The following is a 25286-nucleotide window of genomic DNA, read 5'->3' on the forward strand; positions in this document are numbered from 1 at the left end:
ATCAGGAGGGTTTTACACTAAAATTGAGAGGGAAGGGCGACCAATCTTCAGAATCTCTAGAACCCAAAACCAATTATAAATCCCAAGAAAACAAATCAAACAATGAGGTGGGCAGAGATGGAGGAAAAAACCTCAAATAACATTCAGGAGGTGCAGGAAACATACTCATGCACAGGCACAAAAGTCTTAAATGCTTATATACAAATGCTCAAAGCTTGGGGAACAAACAGGGCGAACTAGAAGCAATAGTACATGAGGGTTGGTAAGACATAGTTGGCATTACAGAAACCTGGTGAGACGAAACCCATGAGTGGAATGGACAAATGGATATGGATACAAATTGTTCAAAAGAAACAGGTCTACAAAAAGAGAAGGTGGAGTTGCACTATATGTAAGAGAATACTACATATCTGCAGAAATGCACATGATCAAAGATAAAATCTCTCCAGTATGTATGTGGGTCAATATAAAAGAGGAAAAAAGTGACATTACCATAGGTGTATATTACAGACCACCCAACCAATCAGAAGAAATAGATGGACTCTTTGCCAACCAGTTAACAAATGTATGTAGGAAGCATACCACAGTAGTAATGGGAGACTTCAACTATCCAGATATCAACTGGGAGACAAACTCTGCAGCGAGCGGGAGATCAAACAGATTCCTAACCAACCTAGCCGACAACTTTGTCATCCAAAAGGTGGAGGAGAGAACTAGATGTAAAGCCATACTAGACTTAATTCTAACTAATAGAGAAGAAGTGATAGAGGGAGTTGAAGTTGCCAGAACCTTGAGCGAAAGTGATCATGTCATACTGGAATTTAATATAACACAAGCACTAGCAACAGAAAACAATCCAACCAGTGTCTTAAACTTCAAAAGAGCTGACTTTAACAAACTCATAGACAACCTAGGAAAGATCCCATGGATGAAAATCCTAAAGTGGAAAACAACCCTAGAAGCGTGGGAAACTCTCAAAAATGTGATCATAAATGCCCAAACCAGCACAATACCACTAAAAAAGAAAAACAAGAAATTCAAGAAGAAACCAGCACAGCTGCACAAAGCTCTCTCTGACAAACTGAAAGACAAAAAGGACAAATACAAAAAAAATAAATGGAAAGAGGGGCACATAACTAAAGCTGATTATCAGCAGACACCCAGAACATGTAAAGATGAAGTCAGGAAAGCAAAGGCTCAGAATGAACAAAGACTTGCAACAGAAATCCTGGATAATAAAAAATGTTTCTTCCAACAAGAAAAAAGTCAAAGGAAACTGTAGGTCCACTAAAGAGAGAAGATGGCAAGGAAATAACAGGCAACAGGGAGAAAGCAGAGCTGCTTAACTCATACTTTACATCAGTCTTCACACAAAAAAACCGTAGCCCAACATACCAAAAGAAAATCACTGCAAAAGACAAATTAGAAACAAAAATTAAAATAAGCAAGAAAATGGTAAGAACACCTATCCGACCTTGACGAATATAAATCACCAGGACCCGATAGATTACATTGCAGAGTTCTGAAGGAGCTGGCAGATGTTATCTCAGAACCACTGCACCACATCTTTAAAAAATCCTGGAGCACTGGGGAAGTACCTGAGGATTAGAAAAGTGCTGATGTGGTTCCCATCTTCAAGAAAGGGGAAAAAACAGACCCAGGAAACTACAGACCAATCAGTTTAACATCAATACCTAGGAAGATCCTAAAAAAAGATAATCAAAAAACAGATCTGCGAATAACTAGAAGCAAACAAAGTTATAACAAGTAGCCAGCATGGGTTTGTTAAAAACAAATCATGACAAACCAATCTTATTTCATTCTTCGACAAAGTGACTAAACTAATAGACCAGTGAAATACTGTGGACATAGTATACTTAGTATACTTAGACTTCAGTAAGGCATTTGATAAAGTAGACCACAACCTACTCCTTGGTAAGCTGGTGGAATAGACAACATCACCACCAGATGGATCTGTAGCTGCCTGGCTAACTGAACTCAATGAGTAATTCTCAATGGCACTACATCTACATCATCATCTCCTGCGGCTGGTCTTCCGCTTTGCCACCCCCCGCCGTGGGGGTACGGAGCCAATTAGATGGTACCGCCCCAGACGCTGAATGGATCCTGATAGATTCCAAGCGGCGCTGGGGTCCCCACCTGCCTCCACTGCTCACAGCTCGGCTGATGCCTTAGTGGAAGCCTGGGGAAGGGCAGCCACTGAGGCACTTGACCGGGCTGTACCCTTGCGGCCCCTGACCCGGCGCAGATCCCAGCGAGCTCCATGGTTTTCCGCGGAGCTCCGGGAGATGAAGCGCCGGAAACGGGGCCTAGAGAGCTGCTGGAGGTCTAGCCGATCCGAACCCGACCGGTTGCGGTTAAGAACCTATATTAGGTCTTATCTCGCAGCGATGAGGGTGGCGAGGTGTAATTACTTCTCCACCCTCATCGCGTCCGCAGATAATCGCCCGGCCGCCTTGTTTAGGGTGACTCGCTCACTTCTCAATCAGGAGGTGAGGGAGGATCCCTTGCAAGGTCGTGCCGAGGAATTTAGTCATCATCTGTCGGATAAAATCGCTCGGATTCGGACCGGTTTGGACTCCAGCTGGGCAGAGTCAGGCGATCAGGACACGGGCGGTCTTGTCAATGTTATCTGGGAAGAGTTTGATTCTGTGACCCCTGATGAAGTGGACAGGATTATGGGGAGGCTGAGCTCCTCCACATGTTTGTTGGACCCGTGCCCTTCCTGGCTGGTTTATGCAGCTAGGGAGAGGACACGAGGCTGGCTCCAGGCGGTTATATCTGCTTCTTTGAGTGAGGGTTATTTCCCCACCGTCTTGAAGGAGGTGGTGGTGAGACCTCTCCTCAAGAAGCCTGCCCTGGACCCAGCCGTTTTGAACAACTTTCGTCCAGTCTCCAACCTTCGCTTTCTTGCGAAGGTTGTTGAGAGTGTGGTGGCGCATCAGCTCCCTCTGGTCCTGGATGAAGCGGATTATCTGGACCCCTACCAATCGGGTTTCAGGCCCGGGTACAGCACGGAGACGGCATTGGTCGCTCTGGTGAATGATCTCTGGAGGGCGCGGGATAGGGGACATTCCTCTGTCCTAGTCCTATTAGACCTCTCAGCGGCTTTCGATACCATCGACCATGGTATCTTGCTGCGGCGTCTCAGGGGATTGGGAGTGGGAGGCACAGTTCTTCAGTGGTTCTCCTCCTATCTCCTGGGACGCTCGGAGTCGGTGTTGGCAGGGGGGCAGAGATCGGCCCCTAGGTCTCTCGTTTGTGGAGTTCCTCAGGGGTCGGTTCTCTCGCCTCTCCTGTTCAACATCTATATGAAACCGCTGGGTGAGATCATTCGTGGTTTTGGAGTTGGGTATCATCAGTATGCCGATGATACCCAACTTTTCTTTTCGACCCCAAACCACCCCAGTGATGCCCTCGCCGTGATGTCCCGTTGCCTGGAGGCGGTTCGGGTCTGGATGGGGAGGAACAGACTTCAGCTCAACCCTGACAAGACTGAGTGGCTGTGCATTCCGGCATCCCGGGACATTCCAAATGTTCCATCTCTTTCTATGGGGGGTGAGCTCTTACCCCCCGTGGATAGGGCTCGCAACTTGGGAGTCCTTCTAGATTCACGGCTTACTTTGGAAGAGCATATAGTGGCCGTGACTAGGGGGGCTTTCGCCCAGGTTCGCCTGGTGCGCCAGTTGCGGCCCTATCTGAACCGGGATGCCCTGTGTACAGTCACTCATGCGCTCGTGACCTCTCGCCTTGACTACTGTAATGCTCTCTACATGGGGCTTCCCTTGAAGACCACTCGGAGGCTCCAACTGGTACAGAATGCGGCCGCGAGAGTTGTCTTGGGAGTTTCCCGGTACTCCCATGTTACACCTTTGCTCCGCGAGCTGCATTGGTTACCAGTTGTCTTTCGGGTGAGGTTCAAGGTGTTGGTCACGATCTTTAAGGCCCTACATGGCATGGGTCCGGGTTACCTCAGGGACCACCTGCTGCCGGCATCGACTCCCCTCCGCCCTGTGCGTTCCCACAGAGAGGGCCTCCTCAGGGTGCCGCCAGTCAGGGAATGTCGACTGGTGGCCCCCAGGGGGAGGGCCTTCTCTGTGGGGGCTCCGGCTTTATGGAATCAATTGCCGGTGGAGCTCCGGATGGCACCAGACCTTCGAACTTTCCGTCGGGGCCTGAAGACCCATCTGTTCGAATTAGCTGGTCTGGCCTGATGGGGGATTATGGGCTTTTAATTGTTTTTAATCTGTACTTCTGTTTTAATTGGGCATGGATTTAATTCTTTTTAATTTTTGTATAGTGTTTCTTATGTATGCCCTGTGAACCGCCCTGAGTCCCACCAAGGAGAAGGGCGGTATATAAATCAAATAAACTATAAACTATAACTATAAACTACATGGAGAGAAGTAAACAGTGGGGTACCACAAGGTTGCGTCTTAGGCCCAGTACTCTTCAATATCTTCATCAATGACTTACATGAGGGAATTGAAGGGGAACTCATCAAATTTGCAGATAACACCAAACTGACAGGAGTAGCCAACACCCCAGAAGACCAACTAAGGATCCAAAAAGATCTTGACAAACTTGGGCCCTATCCAACAAAATGAGTTTCAATGTGGAGAAAAGCAAAGTCTTACATTTGGGCAGGAAAAATCAAAGGTACAAGTACAGATTGGACAAGACCTGGCTTAAAAACAGTAGCTGAGAGGGACCTTGGAGTCCTAGTGGACAATCACTTAACCATGACCCAGCAGTATGCAGCAGCAGCCAAAAAAGCTAATACAATCCTGGGTTGTATAAACAGAGGCATTCACGCGAGGTATTAGTATTGCTTTATAAAAGCCTAGTAAGACCACACCTGGAATACTGCAGCCAATTTTGGTCACCATATCACACAGTTTTGGAAAAAAAAATCAGAGAAGAGCAACTAAGATGATCAAAGGCCTGGAGACTAAAACATACAAAGAAGGGCTGCAGGAGTTGGGTTTGGCTAGTCTAAAGAAAAGAAGAAATAGGGGAGACATGATAACAGTATTCCAGTATTTGAGGGGCTGCCACAAAGAAGAGGGGGGTCACGTTATTCACCAAAGCATCAGAGGGCAAGACAAGAAACAATGGTTGGAAACTGATCAAAGAGAGAAGGAGCCTGGAATTAAGGAGAAACTTCCTGACAGTGAAGACAACCAGTGGAATAGCTTGCCCCTAGAAATCGTGGGCGCTCTATCACTGGAGAGTCAGTCACTTGTCTGAGATGGTATAGGTTCTCCTGCACAGGGGGCTGGACTAGAAGACCTCCAAGGTCTCTTCCAGCTTCTATTCTATTCTATTCTAATCCTAATCCTAATCCTATTCTATTGGAAAATTTATAGTCACAGTATCTTGCAAGTCTGAGTGTCTCCCCCCTCCCCGACACACACTTTATCTTTGTACAAATTAGGGAGGTGCCTGTCTGAGACATACATTTATTTATTATTTATTTATCCATCTATCTCTTTATTTATTTTATTTTATTTTATTTTATTTTATTTTATTTTATTTATTTTTGGGACTTATATGCCGCCCTATCTCCCAAATGGGACGCGGTGGCTCAGTGGGTTAGGACGCTGAGCTTGTCGATCAGAAGGTCGGCAGTTTGGCGGATCGAATCCCGAGCGCCGCGTAGCAGAGTGAGCGCCTGTTACTCGTCCCAGCTTCTGCCAACCTAGCAGTTCGAAAGCACGTAAAAATGCAAGTAGAAAAATAGGGACCACTACGGTGGGAAGGTAACAGCGTTCCGTGCGCCTTTGGCGTCCAGTCATGCCGGCCACATGACCACGGAGACGTCCTTGGACAAGCGCTGGCTCTTCGGCTTTGAAACGGAGATGAGCACCGGCCCCTAGAGTCGGAAACGACTAGCACGCATGTGCGGGGGAACCTTTACCTTTACCTTTATCTCCCAAATTAGACTCTTGGAATGGTCTCAAGCCAGGCTGTCTGATCGTTACCTTAGCAGTTCTTACTTCTGGCCCTCAAAGTCATTCTGTATGCCCTCTGCAGGTCTTTAATGGGGCAGTGTGGGCAATGAAGGTGGCACTGTGTTATTCACACACTGCCCTGCTGCTTCACAAGCTGCTCTGGTTCAGGATCTGGTTATGACATACAAAGCCTGTCATAGCATAGGGCCTGGCTATCTGAGAGATTGCCTCGATTCAGGTATCTGTGGACACCCCTAGCCAGCAGGGGTGGGGGATGTCCACTCTGGGCCTCATCAATTAAAGAATGTCATCTTGCAGGGCTCAGGAAGCATGCCTACTCTGTTGCAGTTCCTACCCGCTAGAATGGTCTCTCCCAGGTATTCGTGTAGGACACACCCTTATGTTGTTCAGGAAACTATTGAAGAACTGGTTATATAGGCCTTGAGGAGAGGGGGATTATGGAACTGTTGGGTTTTTTTTGCTTGCTTGCTTGCTTGCTTGCTTTGTTTTGATTACTCTTCTGTTCTATGGGAGTTCAGTGATCTATGAATTAAATAGAATTATGTATGGCTGTCAAATCACTAAAATATCCTTATAATTAGGAGGAAGAAAGCTGGTGGCTGCTACCTAATTTATTTATTTATTTATTTATTTGATTTATATACCGCCCTTCTCCCGAAGGACTCAGGGCGGTGTACAGGGCAATAAAAATATTGACCCCTCCGCACTTAAAAGGGTTGCACTGAAGCTGCCCAACTGGTGGAACTGCTGCCCGCCTTATGGCTCTTCTGTACCCTTCCCTGACGTACATTGGTAAAATGCAACCAGGAAATGCTAGGAAAGCTGCAACTTGATTGGCCCAACTCCACTTGCCCGCATCTACAATGGCATGCCTGGCTGGCCACACCCAGGACATACAACTGCACCTAGAGAAGTCTAGTTTAACCTCACCTTTGCCTTATCAAGGATGTGTCTGTGTTCATAATTGGCCAGCTTAACTCACTTAGACCCACCTATCTGAGGGGAAAGTGCGGGTAAAGAGAAGAGAATGGAGGATTTGAGCAGAAGTATCATACAGCCAGCTTTAGTAGCACCAACTGCTACTACTTTAAGCTTATTGAAACATCCAGCTGCCAGGACAAGAGTGACAGCAAGCAACAGCAATCCTGTTTGAAAGACTGCTAGAAATTCAATTTGATGCTTAGCAGCCGTCTTGCTTAGAGCTCACTTAGAGTTGGGTCTGGAACTTGGCAGCAACCCCACTTCACAGCTGGTGCAAACAAGGCAAGATTATACCAACCCCTACAATAGGCAAATAACACTAATAGAAGGCCAGGATTGAACTTGCATTACCATTGGAGAACTTAAAAGGCCAGAAAATATTAAGAGGCTGAGGACTATTACTTGGATATTAATCCTATTCAAATTATCCAGAATAAACTGTACTTAACAATAGGCACTGGAGAAAACGCGGCTACAAGCTGTATTGGGGACATCTCGAAACATAATAAAGATCTTTAAAGTATCCACTCAGTCTCCAGTCATAATGAAAAGAACCCACTCACAGTAATTACCCTTAGCATTAATTGGACCTCTGGGAACAAGAGATAATTTAGCTGCATATAGCTTGCTCCATCTCAAAGATATGGGCATTTCATAATAACTTTTTCTTCTACTTTGTCTGGTCTGGATAACTGAGCATCCAGTAGTCAGAAAGCCCTTATCCAGTCTGTGAAATGGTCAACCATAAATGAGTGCTTATAAACCATAATTTGGCTAAGCCAGAATCGAACAAAAAAGATCATGTCTTAAAGTATCTCATTAAGTCATTATGTGGAATGTTTTAGTTGGTATGTTGGATAATCACGTAGTATGTACAACCTCTGACTCATCCACCTATACTGGCTTGATCGCAGATTTTGATTTTGGGTTTGTGTGTTTCACGGAATTTACAAAATACAGTATGTAAGCAAATAAAACTAAGATGTGGTAATGTTCCTGTGCTTTCAGACATACTATATTATGCATAAGTCTCATTTAGATTAAAAGCACACTACTGTGAGTATGCATAAAAAAAAATCTCCACCAGCTGATATAGAAGTTATTTCTGCCAAAATAAACAGTCAGGAAGAATGTTGCAGACACACATGTGATTCACATGGCAGCATCCATGCTGGGTACATAATTAGTCAGGTTCTTCAGTGCAGGTGTCTTGTCTGGGGTGGGGGAGCCAGTGGTTCATACTTGCCAAAAAAGGGGCTGAGCTGACTGGTTTTCATTTTTCTGTCTGAGCTGAAGTTGAGACGTGATTGCTAGCCTCAGGAATAGACATCCACAAAACAAAGATATGGGAGAAATACATTTTCTACTGGAAATGTTTTGTTGTTGTTCCTGTTAAGTCAAGTGGCACTTTCGCCATTATCTTTTTCCTGAGCCTTCTGCACCACCCTGGGAATTCCCAAGGGGTCTCCACTTCAAGTAGTAATCAAGTACAACCCTAATAATTTTTTCAAGACCACTGATGTGGTCCCATGTTCTGTGACTTTGAACCATAAACTTGGCATTTAATATTTAGGCCTCCTGCTGATCTCGCCTTCTACAATCAGAAAGAAGCATTTTAAAACTGTTTTTTTGTCATTGTAAATTTGTAGATTCATTGTTTTTGCTCTGTCACAGAGAAGACTTTCATTCAACCTTGTCTTCATGCTTTGTTATATGCTAGATAAGCCAATGGCAATTCTTTTTATGCCTATTTTCTGTTCAGAATATCATTGGGCAAATAACTCTTGTTGATTTTATTTTTTCATATAATTCTGTATTCCCAGTGGTCACAGGACTATTAAATAAATTGAAAGCATACATGGAACTTATATGTTGATCTTTTGAAATGCAGCACAGAACTTCTTTTTGTCCAAACCAGATTGCTTTCTTGGAAATGTGTTTAAATTGGCCTTGTTTTACTGTCACTTGTGGTTTCTTTGAATATTTGGCATGTAAAACACAGAGTTACAGAAATCTAAACAGTATAACTTTATAGTCACAAAATATAATTTATTTTCCAAAGCAGGGAATTTTTATATGGGAATAGCTATGAATTAGATGCTTTCCAGGTAATCTCAGAGTTTAGGTTGGTTCATTTGGGAGCAAGCATATCGTAGGATATTTTGAACCTAAGTTTCTTAGAACTGTAAGGATTTTTAGGATTTGAATTGAACCCAGAAATATCAATAGCCTATGAAGTTGGAAAAAAAATGGAACCTTGGATTCCATCCTATTTGGCCCTTCTGCTTCGACATCCTATTTAGCAAAGGTTTAGGAAGATTTTCCAACAAAAGGAAGAGAAAGTTCTTCCCTTGAAAAAGATATGGACAGATTGGAAGACATAGGGCATATATTTTGCCTATTTGTTTTTCATCAGTTTTGAAAAATGGGATTTTTTTAAGGCTGTTCTGGGAAAGCTTTAAAAATTGGAATAAATCCTAAAACATATTATTCCTGGAGTGTTAACTATCACAACAACTATTACAACTGATTTATTGAATCAGAATGTTCCAGTAAATATTTTTTTTCTTGTTGGAAACATCTGTAAAGGTATTTTAAAAAGACCCACATTTTCATGGAATATTGCTTGATGTACCATTCCATGAGTTGTGGCAAAAACAACTTCATGAGCCTTGTTGATTACCGAGTCTGCCACTGTCTGCTTTCCTTCAAAAACATCAGATGCATCGTGTGACATGCCACATAGAGCCAGCACTGATCCTCATGCATATGCCTCTTCAGTGGTCTGCACAGAAGGTTGAGACTAGCAGGGTGATTAAAAGTTGTTTTCCTCTGAGAGCGATTGGAAAATACATTGTTTTGCTTCTCAGTTTCTGAGTGGTATATTTCACTCATCATCTTTGTTACAGACTGGGGGATGTGTCATCTGTAAACCAGAAAGTAGCCTTTTCCATCATGAATCCCTCCAGATGTTTGGTTTTATAATACCCATCCATCAATCCCAGGCTGCCCAAGAGAGAAAGACGGGAAATATGGCCGGTTTCAAAGCACCCTGCTCCATATTTCTTGTTTTGTTACTCTTATATTTCCAACACCTTCAGAACCAAAGTGGATAAAGAAACACAGATCCATTATTGAATGTTTTGCTTCTAAGTGCTGGCAAATAAGCATAAGAGGCCAGGGAAGAAGGAGCAACCCAGATCATTAACCCTTTTCCCATGCCATTTTCCTAATGAAAATTGCTTCTCTCCAGAGCTACTGTTTTCCCTGCTCTGTTTCCAGAGAGACTTTGGGTGGTAATCAGCCTGCATATATACATTTCTGTAATGGGACAAATAACAGATTTAAGGCATAATTATGCTCAGGAAATGGATCAGGGAGTAGAAACACTTTCCCCTCCTCCAGTGCCACTGAATCAGCCTCCATGTCCCTTGCCACAATGCAGGCATTAGGCTGTCCTCTTTGTCCAGTTTAGTTCTCAGCAATCTCACTTGAAAGAAGTACACTACATGATCCAAGTCTTCTCCTCGTTAGAGCCTAGATCAGAAATTACAGGTTTCATATCAAACATTTTGACAGCCAGCAGCCTTTGGTAAGGCATCTTTTCTAACGGAAATCAGTACACTGAAATAGATTGAAAGAGTAATATTTACTGTTAATGTGGTTTTTATATGTTTTTATATATCTCTGACTTTTACCTGTTTTTGTTCTGCACTACGCAGAGCTCCCTTTGGGGAGATGGGAGGCCATATAAGTGTGATTAATAATTATTAAATAAATGAACATTTTATATCATTTTTAACACTGTTCCTTATTCCCCTTTGGATTCTGGGGAACAGAGAAGGGTGAACCTAGCTTTTTGTTATGGTTAGAAAATCATTACCCTCTCAGCAATGAGTTGCGGTGTGAATTATAGCCCTATGAGTGGCATTGTGAAGAAACACCAGCCTGATTGATGCTGATAGGCTTTGAAGATCAGCTGAGCATCCTTATTTCCAATATTCTTAAGTTTCATCTTGGTATATAGGTGGTCCTCAACTTACAAAACAGTGGAGATCAGAATTTCCATTGTTAAGCAGGGTGGTTGTTGAATTGAATTGAATTGAATTTATTAAATTTATATGCCACCCTTCTCCCTAAGGACTCAGGGCGGCTCACAACAATAAAAAGTTTAAAAAAAACATAACATACAAAATTTTAAAAAGAATTAAACAACAAATGTAATAAATACATAACAATTAACCCAATAAAACCAAATTTAAAACTATAGTCAGTCCAGGCCCGATTGTTGGAACATCCATGTCTTCAGGTCACGGCGGAAGGACCGAAGGTCAGGGGCCATCCGCAGCTCTGGAGGCAACTCATTCCAGAGGGTCGGCGCGCCCACAGAGAAGGCTCTTCCCCTGGGGGTCACCGGCCGGCATTGCCTGGCTGACGGAACCCTGAGGAGGCCGACTCTGTGGGAGCGAACCGGACGATGGGAGGTTGACAATGGCAGCAGGTGGTCTCGCAAATACCCCGGGCCTAAGCCATGTAGGGCTTTAAAGGTAATTACCAGCACCTTGAATCGCACCCGGAGGGCAACCGGTAGCCAATGCAGCTCGCGCAGGAGTGGTGTAACATGGGAGTATCGAGAAACTCCCATAAGCACCCGCGCGGCCGCATTTTGCACCAGCTGAAGCTAAATGAGTTGCGCTCAATTTTATGACTTTTTTGCCACAGTTGTTAAGCAAATCATTGTAGTTGTTAAGTGAATCACGTGGTCTTTAAGCAAATCCGGCTTTCTCTATTGACTTTGCTTGCCAGAAGTTGGCTGGGACAGTCATATATGGCAATCATGTGATCCCAGGATGCTGTAATCATTGTAAATACATGCCGGATGCCATGCAACCAAATTTTGATTACATGACTCTGGGGATGCTGCATTGGTTGTTAGTGAGATGACTGGTTGTAAGTGACATTTTTCAGTGCTATTGTAACCTAGAACAGTCACTAAGCGAATGATTGTAAGTCGATGATGCCCTGTAGTTACATGGTTTGGCTTGTTTTCCTGTTGAATTGTTCGGATTAACCCAAGTTGTCTTGCTCTCTGTTTTTCTCTTCCACAGAGGGAAGACCCGTTCCTCCTTTATCATTGATCTAGTATAGGTTTATTAATTGCTGCATGCATCTTAGTTAATGTACAACTGTGTGTAGAATGTTTTTAGCACATTAATGGACAAGCTGAATTTGGTGGTCGATTGTGTGGCTGATGAATAATCTTTTAGGCAGGCGATGTCTCCTAGAGGTTGGAAAGGTTGCCAGTCTGAAAGCTGCTTTTCCCCTATCTGCTGTGAACTAAAAAACAATCTCTAGTTGTCAGGCTTTGAAATGCAGCTGTTCCTTTTGACAAGCTTCTTTTTCAAAAAGTCTAGCAATGATATTGTTGTTTGGAAGCACTGCACCATCTAAACAAAGCCATATATTTTATTTGTTAAGTCAAGTGAAAAATGTGTCTGCCCTTCTCCAGTTTGCTGGCAGGAACTGAGCAAACATCAATTCTGCTTTGCTTTTCTTCCTGGAAATCGGTTCAGTAATTGTGAGGGAAAAAATCTTTGATTGGCAAGCCTACAAATATAAATCCTATATTAAAAGAATAATAGTGGTTTATTAACTGGCTGCAACAAAGGCCTAATTGCTTTAAGCCAATAGTACTTAACTCCATCCAGTATTCTTGTTGTGATGGCAGCCCATTCTGGAGGCTTAGGAATAAGTTCATAGAGTAGTAGGCAAGTAGTAGGCAAGACCTGCTGTGTTTTCATCTTAGTAGCTCTAACCACCAAGTAGCAACTAAGCACAACTGACTTGCATTAGGCAGAAACTTCCAAAAGTGGGTGCTTTATAAACTTCTGTCTAGCATTACATCAAGATCTCTTGGGATGAGAGAGACAAAACCACAGCAAAATGTTTGCACTCCCAGTAAGAGGCTTATAATCCAGAAAAGAGCCATCTGTCAAGGATAGAATCAGATAGACACCTTTGTTTTTCTAATATCAGTTTGGCACCTTAATACAGATTCCTTATGAAAGTTCACTCTATTATTTTCTAAGCCTGTTCCTTATGCACCCATTGCAATTAATAAGAATTAGCGATGAGCTAAAAGCTTGAAGTACAGGTTGTCCTCGACTTAACAACAGTTCATTTAATGACCATTTGAAGTTACAACGTCACTGAAAAAAAGTGACTTATGACCATGTTTCACACTGATGGCCGTGGCAGCATCCTTATAGTCATAAGATCAAAATTCAGATGCTTGACTACTGACTAATCTTTTATGACGGTTGCAGTATCCTGGGGTCATGCGGTTGCCTTTTGCAAACTCAATGACAAAGCCAGATTCATTTAACAACCCCATTACTAACTCAACAACTGCAGTGATTCACTTAATAACTGTGGCCAAATAAGTCATACAATGAGGCAAAACTCACTTAACAACTGTCTCACTTAGCAACATAAATTTGGGGCTCAATTGTGGAGCCTCCCGATACTCCCATATCACACCTCTCCTCCGTGCGCTGCACTGGCTTCCGGTTGCCTTCCGAGTGAAGTTCAAGGTGCTAACAATGACATACAAAGCCCTACATGGCATGGGTCCGGACTACCTACGGGAGCACCTTCTGCCAATGTCAACACCCCACCGTCCTGTGCGCTCCCACAGAGAGGGCCTCCTCAGGGTGCCACCACTCAAGGAATGTCGGCTGGTGGCCCCCAGGGGGAGGGCATTCTCAGTGGGTGCGCCAGCCCTCTGGAACTGCTTACCAACTGAAATCCGGATGGCCCCCGACCTCCGCACCTTCCGGCGCGACTTAAAAACTTACCTTTTCCAGCAGTCCGGCCTGGCCTGATAGCTCTAATTGGGGTCCCAGTTTGTTTTGACTATTGTTTTTTCAGTATTGTTTCATTATGTTTACCTACCTTACTCTGTACACCGCCCCGAGTCCCTCGGGAGAAGGGCGGTTTATAAAAACAAATAAATAAATAAATAAAATAAATAAATAAGTCGAGGACTGCCTGTAGTTATTCAAAGTGTGAGTGTAAATAAATCCAAAAGGAAAAATAAGGTAGTCCCACCATTTGTGCAGGGGGAGGGGGAGAAAATGGCAGACCTAATTACTATTGCCTGTAAGGGCAGATGGCTTGAGAGAGCAGCCAGAAGACAAGCAGTCATCCAATGAAGTTAGAGAAGCCAGTGGGAACTCCGAGATATTTTTGACAAGGACAAAATGGAAATGTAGGCCTGGCCTCCCACTCATTACTTCTGGAATTTCGTCCTTGAGGAAGCTCAGAAGTCACGATTTCATCCCCATCCAAAAAATTAGCCAAATGCTTCTACTGTAGCAGGTAGTTGGAGAGCAGGAAAGATTTAATTTTAAAATGACTGGTTTTATTGCTTTGCTGTTTTGTGTTGCCCTGTAGATTTATTAGGCTGCTATTTTAAATTAATTGTTAAGCATTTATTGATATTTTGTGACCATTTAAAATTGGATTTTAATTGTTTTGTAATTTAATGTTGTAGGATGCCCTTAGGGGGCCCGTTCAGGCGGTATAGCAGGATATAAGAATAATAAACGTGCTCTTGTGCAACCTTTACTAAACTTTGGTCCAGAAAATGTGTGTTTAAATGGCTACCAATGTTATCTTCATAAACTTGTTTTACAAATGTAATTGCCAACAAAATATTTGACCTCCAGCATGAAGGAGTCAAAGCTAGTGAAAACTGAGAAAATTGCTAGAAGTTCGCCAGCAAAGATCTTTTACATCAGTTACTAGCGGTGGATGCCCAAGGTTAAATTTGATATTGTATGTAGGTGAAGCATGTATTTTATCATTGGATCATGGTCCCATCTGGCACGATTCCACTGAATACATTTTGGAATTTTGCCACCTTTGCATCTTTTTTTTTAACCTTAGTCCTTTATAATCTCAAATTCCTGTTCTGTAAATGATTAACTATGTACTAAGATTACACTGAAAATGTGGAAATTACATTGAAATGGAACTGTAGCCTTAATAGAAAGGATAATAATGACATGACATACTCTTGCAAAATCTGTAATGTTTTATTGACCCAAATATAAATATGCATAGTCTGTATAATGACTTCAGAATCACAGCCAAGAGGAACCATCAGAATGTAAAATAGGATTATTTTGTTTAATTCAGATAGTCTGCCTAATGGTCTTAATTAATTTAAATAATAAGACTATAGGAGAAGGAATGGCAGAACCTGGAGGTGGAGTCAAAAGAAGAATCAGCCTAGAATTTCTGTGGAATCACAAATGGATTGAAGTCCAATCCCTTTTGAATTCCGTTGACCCTTATTTAACTCCAAGATAGTGCTGACTGTTAGTGGAATAGATTCTTGTGCATAGGCATAGTTAGTAATAAATCAGTCTAATTGGAACTTCACACGTGGTCCTAATCTTTTGTGTTTGATGTTAATCTACTCTACCAATGGTCAGCACTATAGGTAGTCCTCAAGTTACCAGTGTAATGGAGCCTGCCCATTCCACTCATAACCCAAAAACTCATAGGAGTGAATCTCGTACCTCAAACAAAATCACTCCCTTGCTCATTAAGACCACGCGGCTCGTTAAGTGAACATGAGATATCTCAGGGTGGGAAAGGCCATGGAGGGCCTAGTGATGGAATAGGCCCCAAGGCCTCTCCTACCCACTAAGATACCTCATGCTTCCCTCTCCCTTCCTGCTGCGCTGGACTCACCTTGAAAAGATCCGTCTCCTCTCTGCCGTGGTTCCTGCTGCCATTGAGATGTGAGGCCAGGGGACGCTTCCAGGGCCCTCTGGCGGCCCCATCTGGGCACCAAACGCCTTCTCCAGGCTGCTGCTGCCTGGATCTAAGGCCGGGAGATGCTTCCGCAGCCCGATCCAGGCCACTGTCGCCCAGATCTGAAGCGAAAGATCAGGACCACATGTGAAGTTCCAATGAGACTGATTTATTACTAATCATGCCTGTGCACAAGAATCTATTCCACTAACGGTCAGCACTATCTTGGGGTTAAATAAGAGTTAACAGAATTCAAAAGGGATTGGACTTTAGTCCATTTATGATTCCACAGACTCTAGGCCAGGGGTATCAAACTGCCGGCCCACGGGCCGGTTGCATCATGCGGAAGCTGCATCCACCCCCAGCTCTGGCAATGCAAAAAAAAAATGCGATACATCACAACATGTCGTGACGTGGTGAGTTTGACACCCGTGTTCTAGTTTGATTCTTCTTTTGACTGATTTTTTTGACTTGCATTTTTATTTTCATTTGCTATCTTGGAGTCATTATTGACTCCTTGTGACTACCTGGACTAGTCCCTGCAGTTTTCTTAGCAAGGTTATTTGAAAGTGGTTGTACCATTGTCTTCTTCCTAGGGCTGAGATAATATGACTGGCCAAAGGTCACCCATCTGGCTTTGTGTTCAAGGCAGGACTAGCCTGGTGCCTTAACTACTACAGCAAACTGGCTCTCTGATTGGACATATTACTGTATGTTTAAAATTGTTAACATATTTTATTGTTTTACCTGGCATATTTTACATAATGTAATTCACCATAAGATATTTTGAAGAATGTGAAAGAAACCAGTGTTTTAAATTAATAAGATAAGCAATGATTCATTCTGTTTTTAAATTTTAACAGAGCAAGCTGAGAAGAGAACAAAAGGAAGGAGAAGTGACCCAAAAAGAAAAGGAAGAGATGATAGAAAAAGCAGTCCTGAAAAGAAAGAAAAGAGAAAATCAGGGAATGAGTTAGTACTGGGACAGCTGGGTAAGTTGAACTTCAAAATATACATTTGAAACCTATCAAGCCCGCAGAGTCACATAGATGAGGTTATAAATACTCAAAATATTTTTCTGAGAAATTAATGTTTAAGTATATTTTCATATTCATTCCAATTTCGACGCACATTCATTGGAGCCGTACAGAATAATTTTTGAAAAACGGGAGTTGTGTTTTTTCCTCAGTTTTGTATTCATACTTGTTTGTGTCAAGTATATAGGGTATAATATTTTGCAAACTGCAGATGGCATTCCTCTGGGAAGAGTACTCAAGTATATAATGGCTGTTCCACTGTATAGATATTCTTGGATGCAGCTGTTTAATTGGATCATTTAGGTTATGACACAAAAACCATCACAGTTGGGGATAGACTTTTGTGGTATGAAGGCATCGGTGTGTGCTAGGGGATGTGTCTCTTCTCTTGCCAGGCGCTCTCTACTACATAACTTCATTTTTATTTGCTTTTATATATATATATATAGCATTACCTTTTCTTCTAAAATGTCTCTGGATTCCACATAGCCCATCCAGTAGCCTTAGAAAATAAAAGCAGTGGGCTTTTGCAGGCTGTGCTGGTTTTGGAACACGGTCACATGTATCCAGAGAAAAGAACTTGGGGCATGGGAACAAGAGGCATGATTTTGTTGGACTGATGGACAGGACAAACCACTGTAAAAATGTGTTTTAGATTGGCCATGTTCACTGTTAATGGACCCTTAGTTCCCTCTGTAAAAGCAGCATCCATTTGGTATAAAAATGTGCACAGGGTGCTCCCCTGTCCTGATGGGTGACTGAATGGCTGATGCTAGAGAAGGACCAGGAACTGAAGATTTATTTTGATTTTATTTCTCAGCAGTTCTCCATGCACTCACACCTAATGTTGTTCTGAACAGATTCTTCAATTTAGCAATTAGAATCTTTATGTAGAGTTACTTGATTCCTGATTTCACTGAGCAATCACCGTTACAGTAGAATCCATGGGAGATACATGCTGAGATGCTATAGAATTTTATCCTTTTTCCATTGTTTTCTTTTAACGGTGTCGTGCATACTTTAGGTATTACGTTCAGAAGGGCTGAATCAGCAGCATCAATTGGTGATTGAGAAAAGGCTGCACAGGCACCAGTAGGCTAATCAGTGGTGGAGATATTGTTAGATTAGGGTTCAACTGGGTGGGGCAGTAGTCCAATTCTGGATGCAGTTTCACATGACTTTCAACAGAACTGTGTTGCTCCTTAAAATGGGATTGGATTGTTGTGAGAGGGTGACAGATGATGGTAGCCGGGACCACAGCATTGCTTCCCTTGCAAAGCCCCACCTACTGACCAAATCCATATTAATGAGTCCTTCTTCAAATCACTGGGAGCATACGACCCCCTTGAAACAGCTTTACCCATTGGGAAGGGCAAAAGGCAAGCCTGGCTTCAGGGTTAAGTGAATTTTGCCCCATTTTACAACTTTTCTCGACACAGTTGTTAACTGAATCACTGCAGTTGTTAAGGTAGGGATATGGTTGTTAGGTGAATCTGACTTCCCCACTGACTTTTGCTTGTGAGAAGTTTGCAAAAGTTGATCATACGACCCCCCCGGACACTGCAGCCATCCTTAAATATGAGCCAGTTGTCAAGCGTCTGAATTTTGATCATGTGTCCGTGAAGATGCTACAACGTTTGTAGGTGTGAAAATGATCGTAACTCACTTTTTCCCCAGTGTTATTGTAACTTCAGGTGGTCACTAAAAAGACTGTTGTAAATCAAGGATTACCTGTATTTAACAGTGAGGCAAAAGGAAAATTACATTCAGAAAATACAGTTGACCGTGTGATGGTAGCTATTCAGAAAGTAGTTGCTGTATGTGACTCAGATATCCTTGCATTATTGAACTGATTTCTTGCAATCTAATTGTGAGACAGTACTTGAATTTATATTGAGTTGTAACAAAAATAATGACTGGTCTTAATGCGTTCTGTTTCTTCTCATTCTTGAATTAGGCTTGTCAACTTCCTTTCCCATTGCTGGGACCTTCTTCAATAGCTGGTTGGCTCAATCTGTACAGATCACCACAGAGAACATGGCAATGAGTGAGTGGTCCTTGAACAACGGCCATCGTGAAAATACAACTCCAGGCCTTTCTGAGGAACTCTTACAAGATGAAGAGACCTTATTAAGTTTCATGATGGATCATTCCTTGAAGTCCCCATTGAAACATAGTGACACAACCAAGAAAACTAAAAGTAAAAATCGAACCCACACCAAGAAAAAAACAACAAGAAATGGCTTAAGTGCCCTCTTTAAAAGACATCAAGAAGAGGATTCAAATAAATGGACTAACAGCAGTTATTTGGCAAATAACACCACGAAATCTTTATCCCATGATTTAAGAAACAGCAAGGCAGAGAAAAGCGTGGACAAGCTACAGTCAGAGCGCAAAGGAGTAGGTGAAGTGAAAAAGACATCTAAGAAGGGCTCTTCTCATCCAGCACTTCCTCTTCCAAAAGCAAATGATTCTCAAGCGTCCCCGAGTCTCATAAATGAGGATGTCGTGAAATACACCCCAGCTGATCCTAACTGTCTGGTTCAAGTGCCTGATTCAGTAGGTAGTCTGAAAACAGTGGTGAGGTTCAAATTACCGAAAGAAGGCAAAGGGACTCAAAGACCACAGAACAAGACGCCTGAAATGCTTCGTGCACCTCCAGAAAATGAAAGATCAAAAGTTATTTTGCATCCTTTTGACAATGAGACTGATGGATACTTTTCAGATGCAGAAATGAGTGACTCTGACACAGAATCTGGAAGTGGCAGAGGGCACCACAGCCAGTTAGATTCAGGAAATGAGGATAATTTCAGAATGAGTATTTTAGCATCTTAATGCACCTCTGAGACCAGACATGACAGCTTTGTGAGGCCTAAATCCAGTTAACAACTGCCATGTTCAATTTCAACTGGTATCATAACAAAGGATTTTGGTTTGTTACTTTGTTTTTAATTTGTATATATAATTCAGAAATGAGCACTGTTGTTTCCTCTCCATACGCTTGAGAAACAGCTCCAGGCTTCACCAATGTAGACTCCTATACGGTCACAGTAGTTAGGCTTTGTCACATGTATATCTTGGTTACATAGAATTCAAGCATACACATTATTAAGGACATCAGTTTTCTGGGAGCAAGCAGGACATCTCAGGATTTTAATGAGGAGATCTGAGATTGCCAGCGCCTGTTGTTCATGCAGGGACGACAGTTTTATGGGCATTACTTAAGCAAATTGATTTCATGATCTGCCAGATGTTACTGTCTCTTTCAGGGCAGGTTTCAGAAGGAAATTACTACTATGGAAGCCAACATAGAACATGGGATAGTAAAAATAGATGTTCATAGGTATGTGTGTCTGTGCACCTGCACATGCATGTACACATGTGCAGGGTTTGCCAGAGTGTATGTCTGCGTGTGCAAGTATGAAGTAAAATAAGCGATTCTTTTTTTTTAAAGAAGCACAACAAGCTTATTTGAAGAAAGCACTTAATGGGTAGAGGAATACAACATTGTATTTATGGTCTACTAAACTATTTTTTTCACTTCTTCTTCCTCACCTCTTCAGTTCAATCAGGGTCCATCCAGGAGGCAAGAACCAAGATTTAACTCTTATCACTCCAGCTATCAGCTGAGCAGCTCTATAAGGAGCCATCCAAAGCTCTCAGTAGATAGAATTTACAGATCCACGCTAAAGCTGCTCTGCTCCCTGTCATTATCTTTCCCAAGTAATTTGGGGTGTTATTTATACTACACATTGGTAAAACCTAAACCTTTGATTATTAGAGCCATTCCCCACAATTTCCTCAGGTTAAAGTAGCCTAGTATGGGCCAAACAAAGATCAGAAGAAGAAATGTTTCCATTACTCAGAGGGGGAATTATTCAAATAGCTTCAAAGAACTCCAGTCTGTGCTTTCATGATAACTCAAAATAAATCTCTGCTCATCTCTTTAGAAGCTGCTTCTGTACAGTAGCAGTCACTTGGTTGAAGAGGCAGCATCATTGAAACATTTCCTTTCCCATCTTACTTGTTTTTATGAACACTAATTGCATTGATGGCTTTTCCCCTTTATTTCCTTTCCTTTCAAAGTAAAAACTTGTTAGTGAGCCATCAACACATCCTAAGAGAGTGATTCACAGAAGTCAGCATTCTAAATATTTCAGTAATACTGTTACATCAGATGTTTCTAATAAGCCTTAAATATTGTTTAAAAGCTGGTGTGACTTACGAGTCATGCAGATCTCCAAGTTTGCACTTCGTTACACTATTGATTCAATTTTGGCTTCAAAGGTTAGTCAAGGTTTTGAGATTTGCTACAAGCTTGATGGGAGTGGCCCCAGTGTAAGCTCAGGGAAGTAAAATAAAAAGACAAGTGAAGTTCACTAAACATTTTTGCTGGTGGTAGGTAACTTTGAATACAAATGTGTGTGTGTGTATATATGATATACATACACTTACACATACCCTTACATAAACCCACACTAGGACACTTTCAAACTGCGGGAGAAAAGCATCTTGTAATTCTGATGAATCTGTGAAATTATTTTATGGATGCCAAAGAATATAGCACAGCCAGAAACCAGAAACTTAAGTATGAGCAAAAGCTGTTGAGTAACTAAAGGACTAAATCCGTATTCATGACCCACTTTGCAAGCTTGCTGAAGATGATGCTTTCGTCATTTGAACCACCTTCCACCATTGTGATTTCTGATGTCACTTGTTCACTGCAGTAAAAGCAATATTGGTTGTTTTTTTGTTCTCCGATGCCATATACTGGCGATTTTTTGTGTGTTTTTTTGAAAGTCACATTATTTTTACCAGCCTTCTGAAGTCCTTACTACTCCAGTTGAGCTATAATTTAGAGATATCTCTATTCTGGAAAGAAACCAAAATCAGTTGCCAAATACACGTCAGTGTTTTACTGATATAAGCTGTTTGCAAAATTATTTTTCAAATCATTGATCGAAATGGAACAGTTCAATGTTAGTAGCATAACGTGGATTGGCAAGTAAATTTTATTCCATCTTCAAGGCTTGGTATATTCAGATAATGTTAAATACAGTAAATAGGACTTAGTTTTATCTTATCAAGCTTGCTAGACTTTAGGTACAATATCCTAGTTATGTCATACAAATAATCAATATGCTGCCTTTAATGGATCTTGCTTCCGTGCGCTTTAGTTCAACTATTGCTTTAAAAACAAGAGGAAAAAAACCAGAAATCTTGCTGTGTGTAGCTTCATTTGCCAGCTACTGCATTACTTGCTTACTCAATACAGGACAGCAAAAGGGGTTTAACTTTAAAGAACAACCAAACTAAAGATTGATGTATAGAAGGATGGGACACTCCATTTTTTTACTGTGAATGCTGTTGTGAAACTGTTGTTTTTTTTAAAAAAATGCAAAAATAATTACTACTTTGCCATGGTCCAAAGTCTCCAGTGCAATCTTAACAGTGATATATATACCGGTAGATAAATGTATCACAAAAATCTCATTGAAAGTTGCTGACTCACAGTCTTCCTTAAAAGTGGAGGGAACGAGATAGCCTGTATTCATGTGGGACTTCACAGAGTCGAATGGAGTTTTCTATATGATACACTCATATTACTTTAGCTATCATGTTTTTTGCCGAGAGCAAATGTTCACAAGGCTACACTGGGCTTTGTTGTATGGAGAGTAAGAATTGTACGTGAGAAAAAGAATAGCAAAGATTTCACACAAAAACTGGAACCCATTTTTTTTCCTAATAACTTTAATTGACCTTCCCCTCACAGAAGTGGTTTGATGCCAGAGGGGCTTCTGCCAGCAAATACAAGAGTTTTCACTAATTCCTCCTGCAGCTTTCCACCTCTTACATTGTACATTAATGTGCGTTTCAGGCAGGTAGCGTGAATTGGTAAAAATCCACATACAAACTTCAATTGTTTGTTAAAAATTTATGGGGAAGTATGTAAGCTCTTTCTCTGAATGACAGAACTCGATAACATTGTGTTAGTGGAGGGTAATATTCACAAGCGTTCACAATGTCTCTAGCAATGTTTCTAAACTTTGGCAGCTTTTAAGAGGTAGGGACTGCAACTCGCAGAATTCTGGGAGTTGTAGTCCATGCCTCTTTAAAGTTGCCAAGATAACTACAGTGAAGTCCAGTAAGTGCCTTGGACTTGATTTCAGTCTGTGGGATTAAAGAAGAAGCCCTGCCAGCTGTTGTGATGTAATATGGAGGAGGACACAACTTCCGTTAGTTCAGTGGCTGCACTAGGGGGCGTGCTGAAGGTTGCAGTCCAAAAATGGGCAGGGCGGCTGGGAGTTTAAAGTGTTGAAGTGAGTGCCTTCAGCAGATAAAAGTTATAAGGCACATAGTTTATTGCAAATCCAAGCTACCCACTCTGAAGGCCATCAAAGGGATACCAGCGGGCCCATTTTTTGTTTTTATTTTGTTTGTGCCCCCAATAATAGTGTTGCCGTGTGGTGGAATAAACACAGTGAAATGCTCCAGATGGTTAAATCAAAGTCTTCTCTAGTATTTGAGGCTTGATATATCTAGCTAGCTGTGGAAGGGAGTTGCTCATCACACAACCCGGTGTTTTTTCACGGTTAAAATCAAACTCGGAATTACTTAAAAACTGTTCTTTTGTGTTGTTTCCAGTAGTGTCTCTGTTAGCTGCTGCTCAGTTGACAGCTATGTGCATATTCGTCAAAACCCTTTTAAGGAGAATGCCAATCTTCCTTTTCTACTTAGCACCTGCCTCTTGTAGAAGCTAGAGAGATTTGCATAAAGGAAAAAGGAATTGTATGTGAAAAATATTTTTGATGCATTATAAATGTATTTTGAAATGAACAGAGGGGGGAAAAGCATAAATGGTCTATTTTATTACATAAAGGTCTTTAATCCAATAATGTGTGAACTTCAGGCATTGACATTTGCACTGTAAAGGGTGAATCCTGTTAGCATCATGATTATGTATTAACATGGCTATAGTAAAGCTCATTTTTGTGTTCATTAATAAGGATCAAACATTGTTTTTGAAATTTTAGATTTAAATGGAATGTCTTAAGAGTTCAGTTTTGGGAAATGCTCAAATACGCTCAAATTTCCCCTTCAATTTTTGGAAACAGAAGTTTTGCGGTGTATTTTGAATCTTTTGTTGATGGTTATTTTGACTGCATTTTTAAGAAACAAAGGTTTGGCAGTGCTTTTCCTCAAAGCACAGTGGCGAATTAGCCATTTCTCTCCAAGGTGGTGGGGGAAAGGGTAGAATTCATTCCTGCCTGTTCTTGCAACCTGGCACAAGGCTCCATTTCCTATTACTAGATGGGTGTGGCAGTTTGGTTGTTCTTTAAGGGATCTCTTGCACACTTTGGTCCATTCCACACTGACATAGGCCCACTCCGTATCAGTTACAGGAAACAATATGAATGTCACAGGAGGCAAAGGCCACCTGTTTTCTTTGGTTCAAAGAAAGTGATGTGCCATTTGTTAATATAAAAGAGAAATATTGAAAATATATTGAAAAGAGCAATTTTAAATTATTTTTGGCTTATGTTGCAATATTTATTTTCTTGTATTAGAAATTCCTTTGTAGAGAAAAAAATGTATTTTTCATTAATGCAAAACCTATTTCTCCTTTTTGTACATTTTCCATGTTAGTTAATCCTTAAAGCAATATAATGTATCAAGGTTGTTCTGTGTGAAAGCTGTATTATGCATGCTGTTTGTGTTGCCTTGGAATAGGTCTGTCTGCCATAATTTTCATCATGTTTCGATTTAGTGTATGCTTTAATACACATTGGGACCATGGCCCATTTGCTTATGGAAAAAGAAATACCTTTGCATTCTTCAATGTGTTAGCAAATGCAGTCAATAAAGATGTGTTTTCTGTGTATCTTACCTGAATATTGAATATTTAGCAGGCCAAGGTAACTCGGTATTAAAGGAAACCATCATTAAAGGATGTCCACAAGTGTCCACAAGACTTTGACAAGAATATATGCAATATGAATTGTTTCTGTCAGGATGGATGACATAGTTCAATTTTAATTTCTTAATTGTGTGGCTATGCATGTGCCACAGTTCAAGAAAGGACAAAAAAGCTACAGAATGTGATATGAGCTACTCTTTTCAATAGTTTAGGAACAGAAATGGATGTCTCGAAAGAAAGAAAAGTGAGTGAACAAGATTTTTAAGCAAAGTGCTTATTTTCATCTATTTTCTAGTTCACTAAACACTCCAGTGATTGTTTACACTCCTACACACAATCCAGAGAGCAAGAATTAAAGTTGCATGGAATGTGTGTTTTTAATGTTTAACTTAACAAGACTTTAAATATTGAAACCTAGTGAAGAGGAGGATGGAGAAAACAGGAGTTGATTGCAAAGAAAATGATCAGCTATATATGACAAGAACCTTTGTTATTAGCACTAAACATCTAAGTGTAAAATCATAGTTA

The 25286-nt window shown here is 41.4% G+C and overlaps 1 protein-coding gene across 3 annotated transcripts in view; it reads left to right on the forward strand.

Moving 5' to 3' along the window:
• Positions 1-24727, forward strand: part of JADE2 (jade family PHD finger 2) — a 182615-nt gene extending 157888 nt beyond the window's left edge. For all 3 annotated transcript variants that reach the window (XM_081320987.1, XM_081320986.1, XM_081320985.1), the window contains exons 11-12: positions 16667-16795; positions 18798-24727. In XM_081320987.1, coding sequence (XP_081177113.1) covers positions 16667-16795; positions 18798-19675 — 1007 coding nt within the window. In that variant the 3' untranslated portion in view covers positions 19676-24727. The remainder of the gene's footprint in view (positions 1-16666; positions 16796-18797) is intronic.
• The last annotated feature ends 559 nt before the right edge of the window (positions 24728-25286 follow it).

Source organism: Vipera berus, assembly GCF_964194415.1.
Source record: "Vipera berus genome assembly, chromosome: 2".
Taxonomy (NCBI): Eukaryota; Metazoa; Chordata; class Lepidosauria; order Squamata; family Viperidae; genus Vipera; species Vipera berus.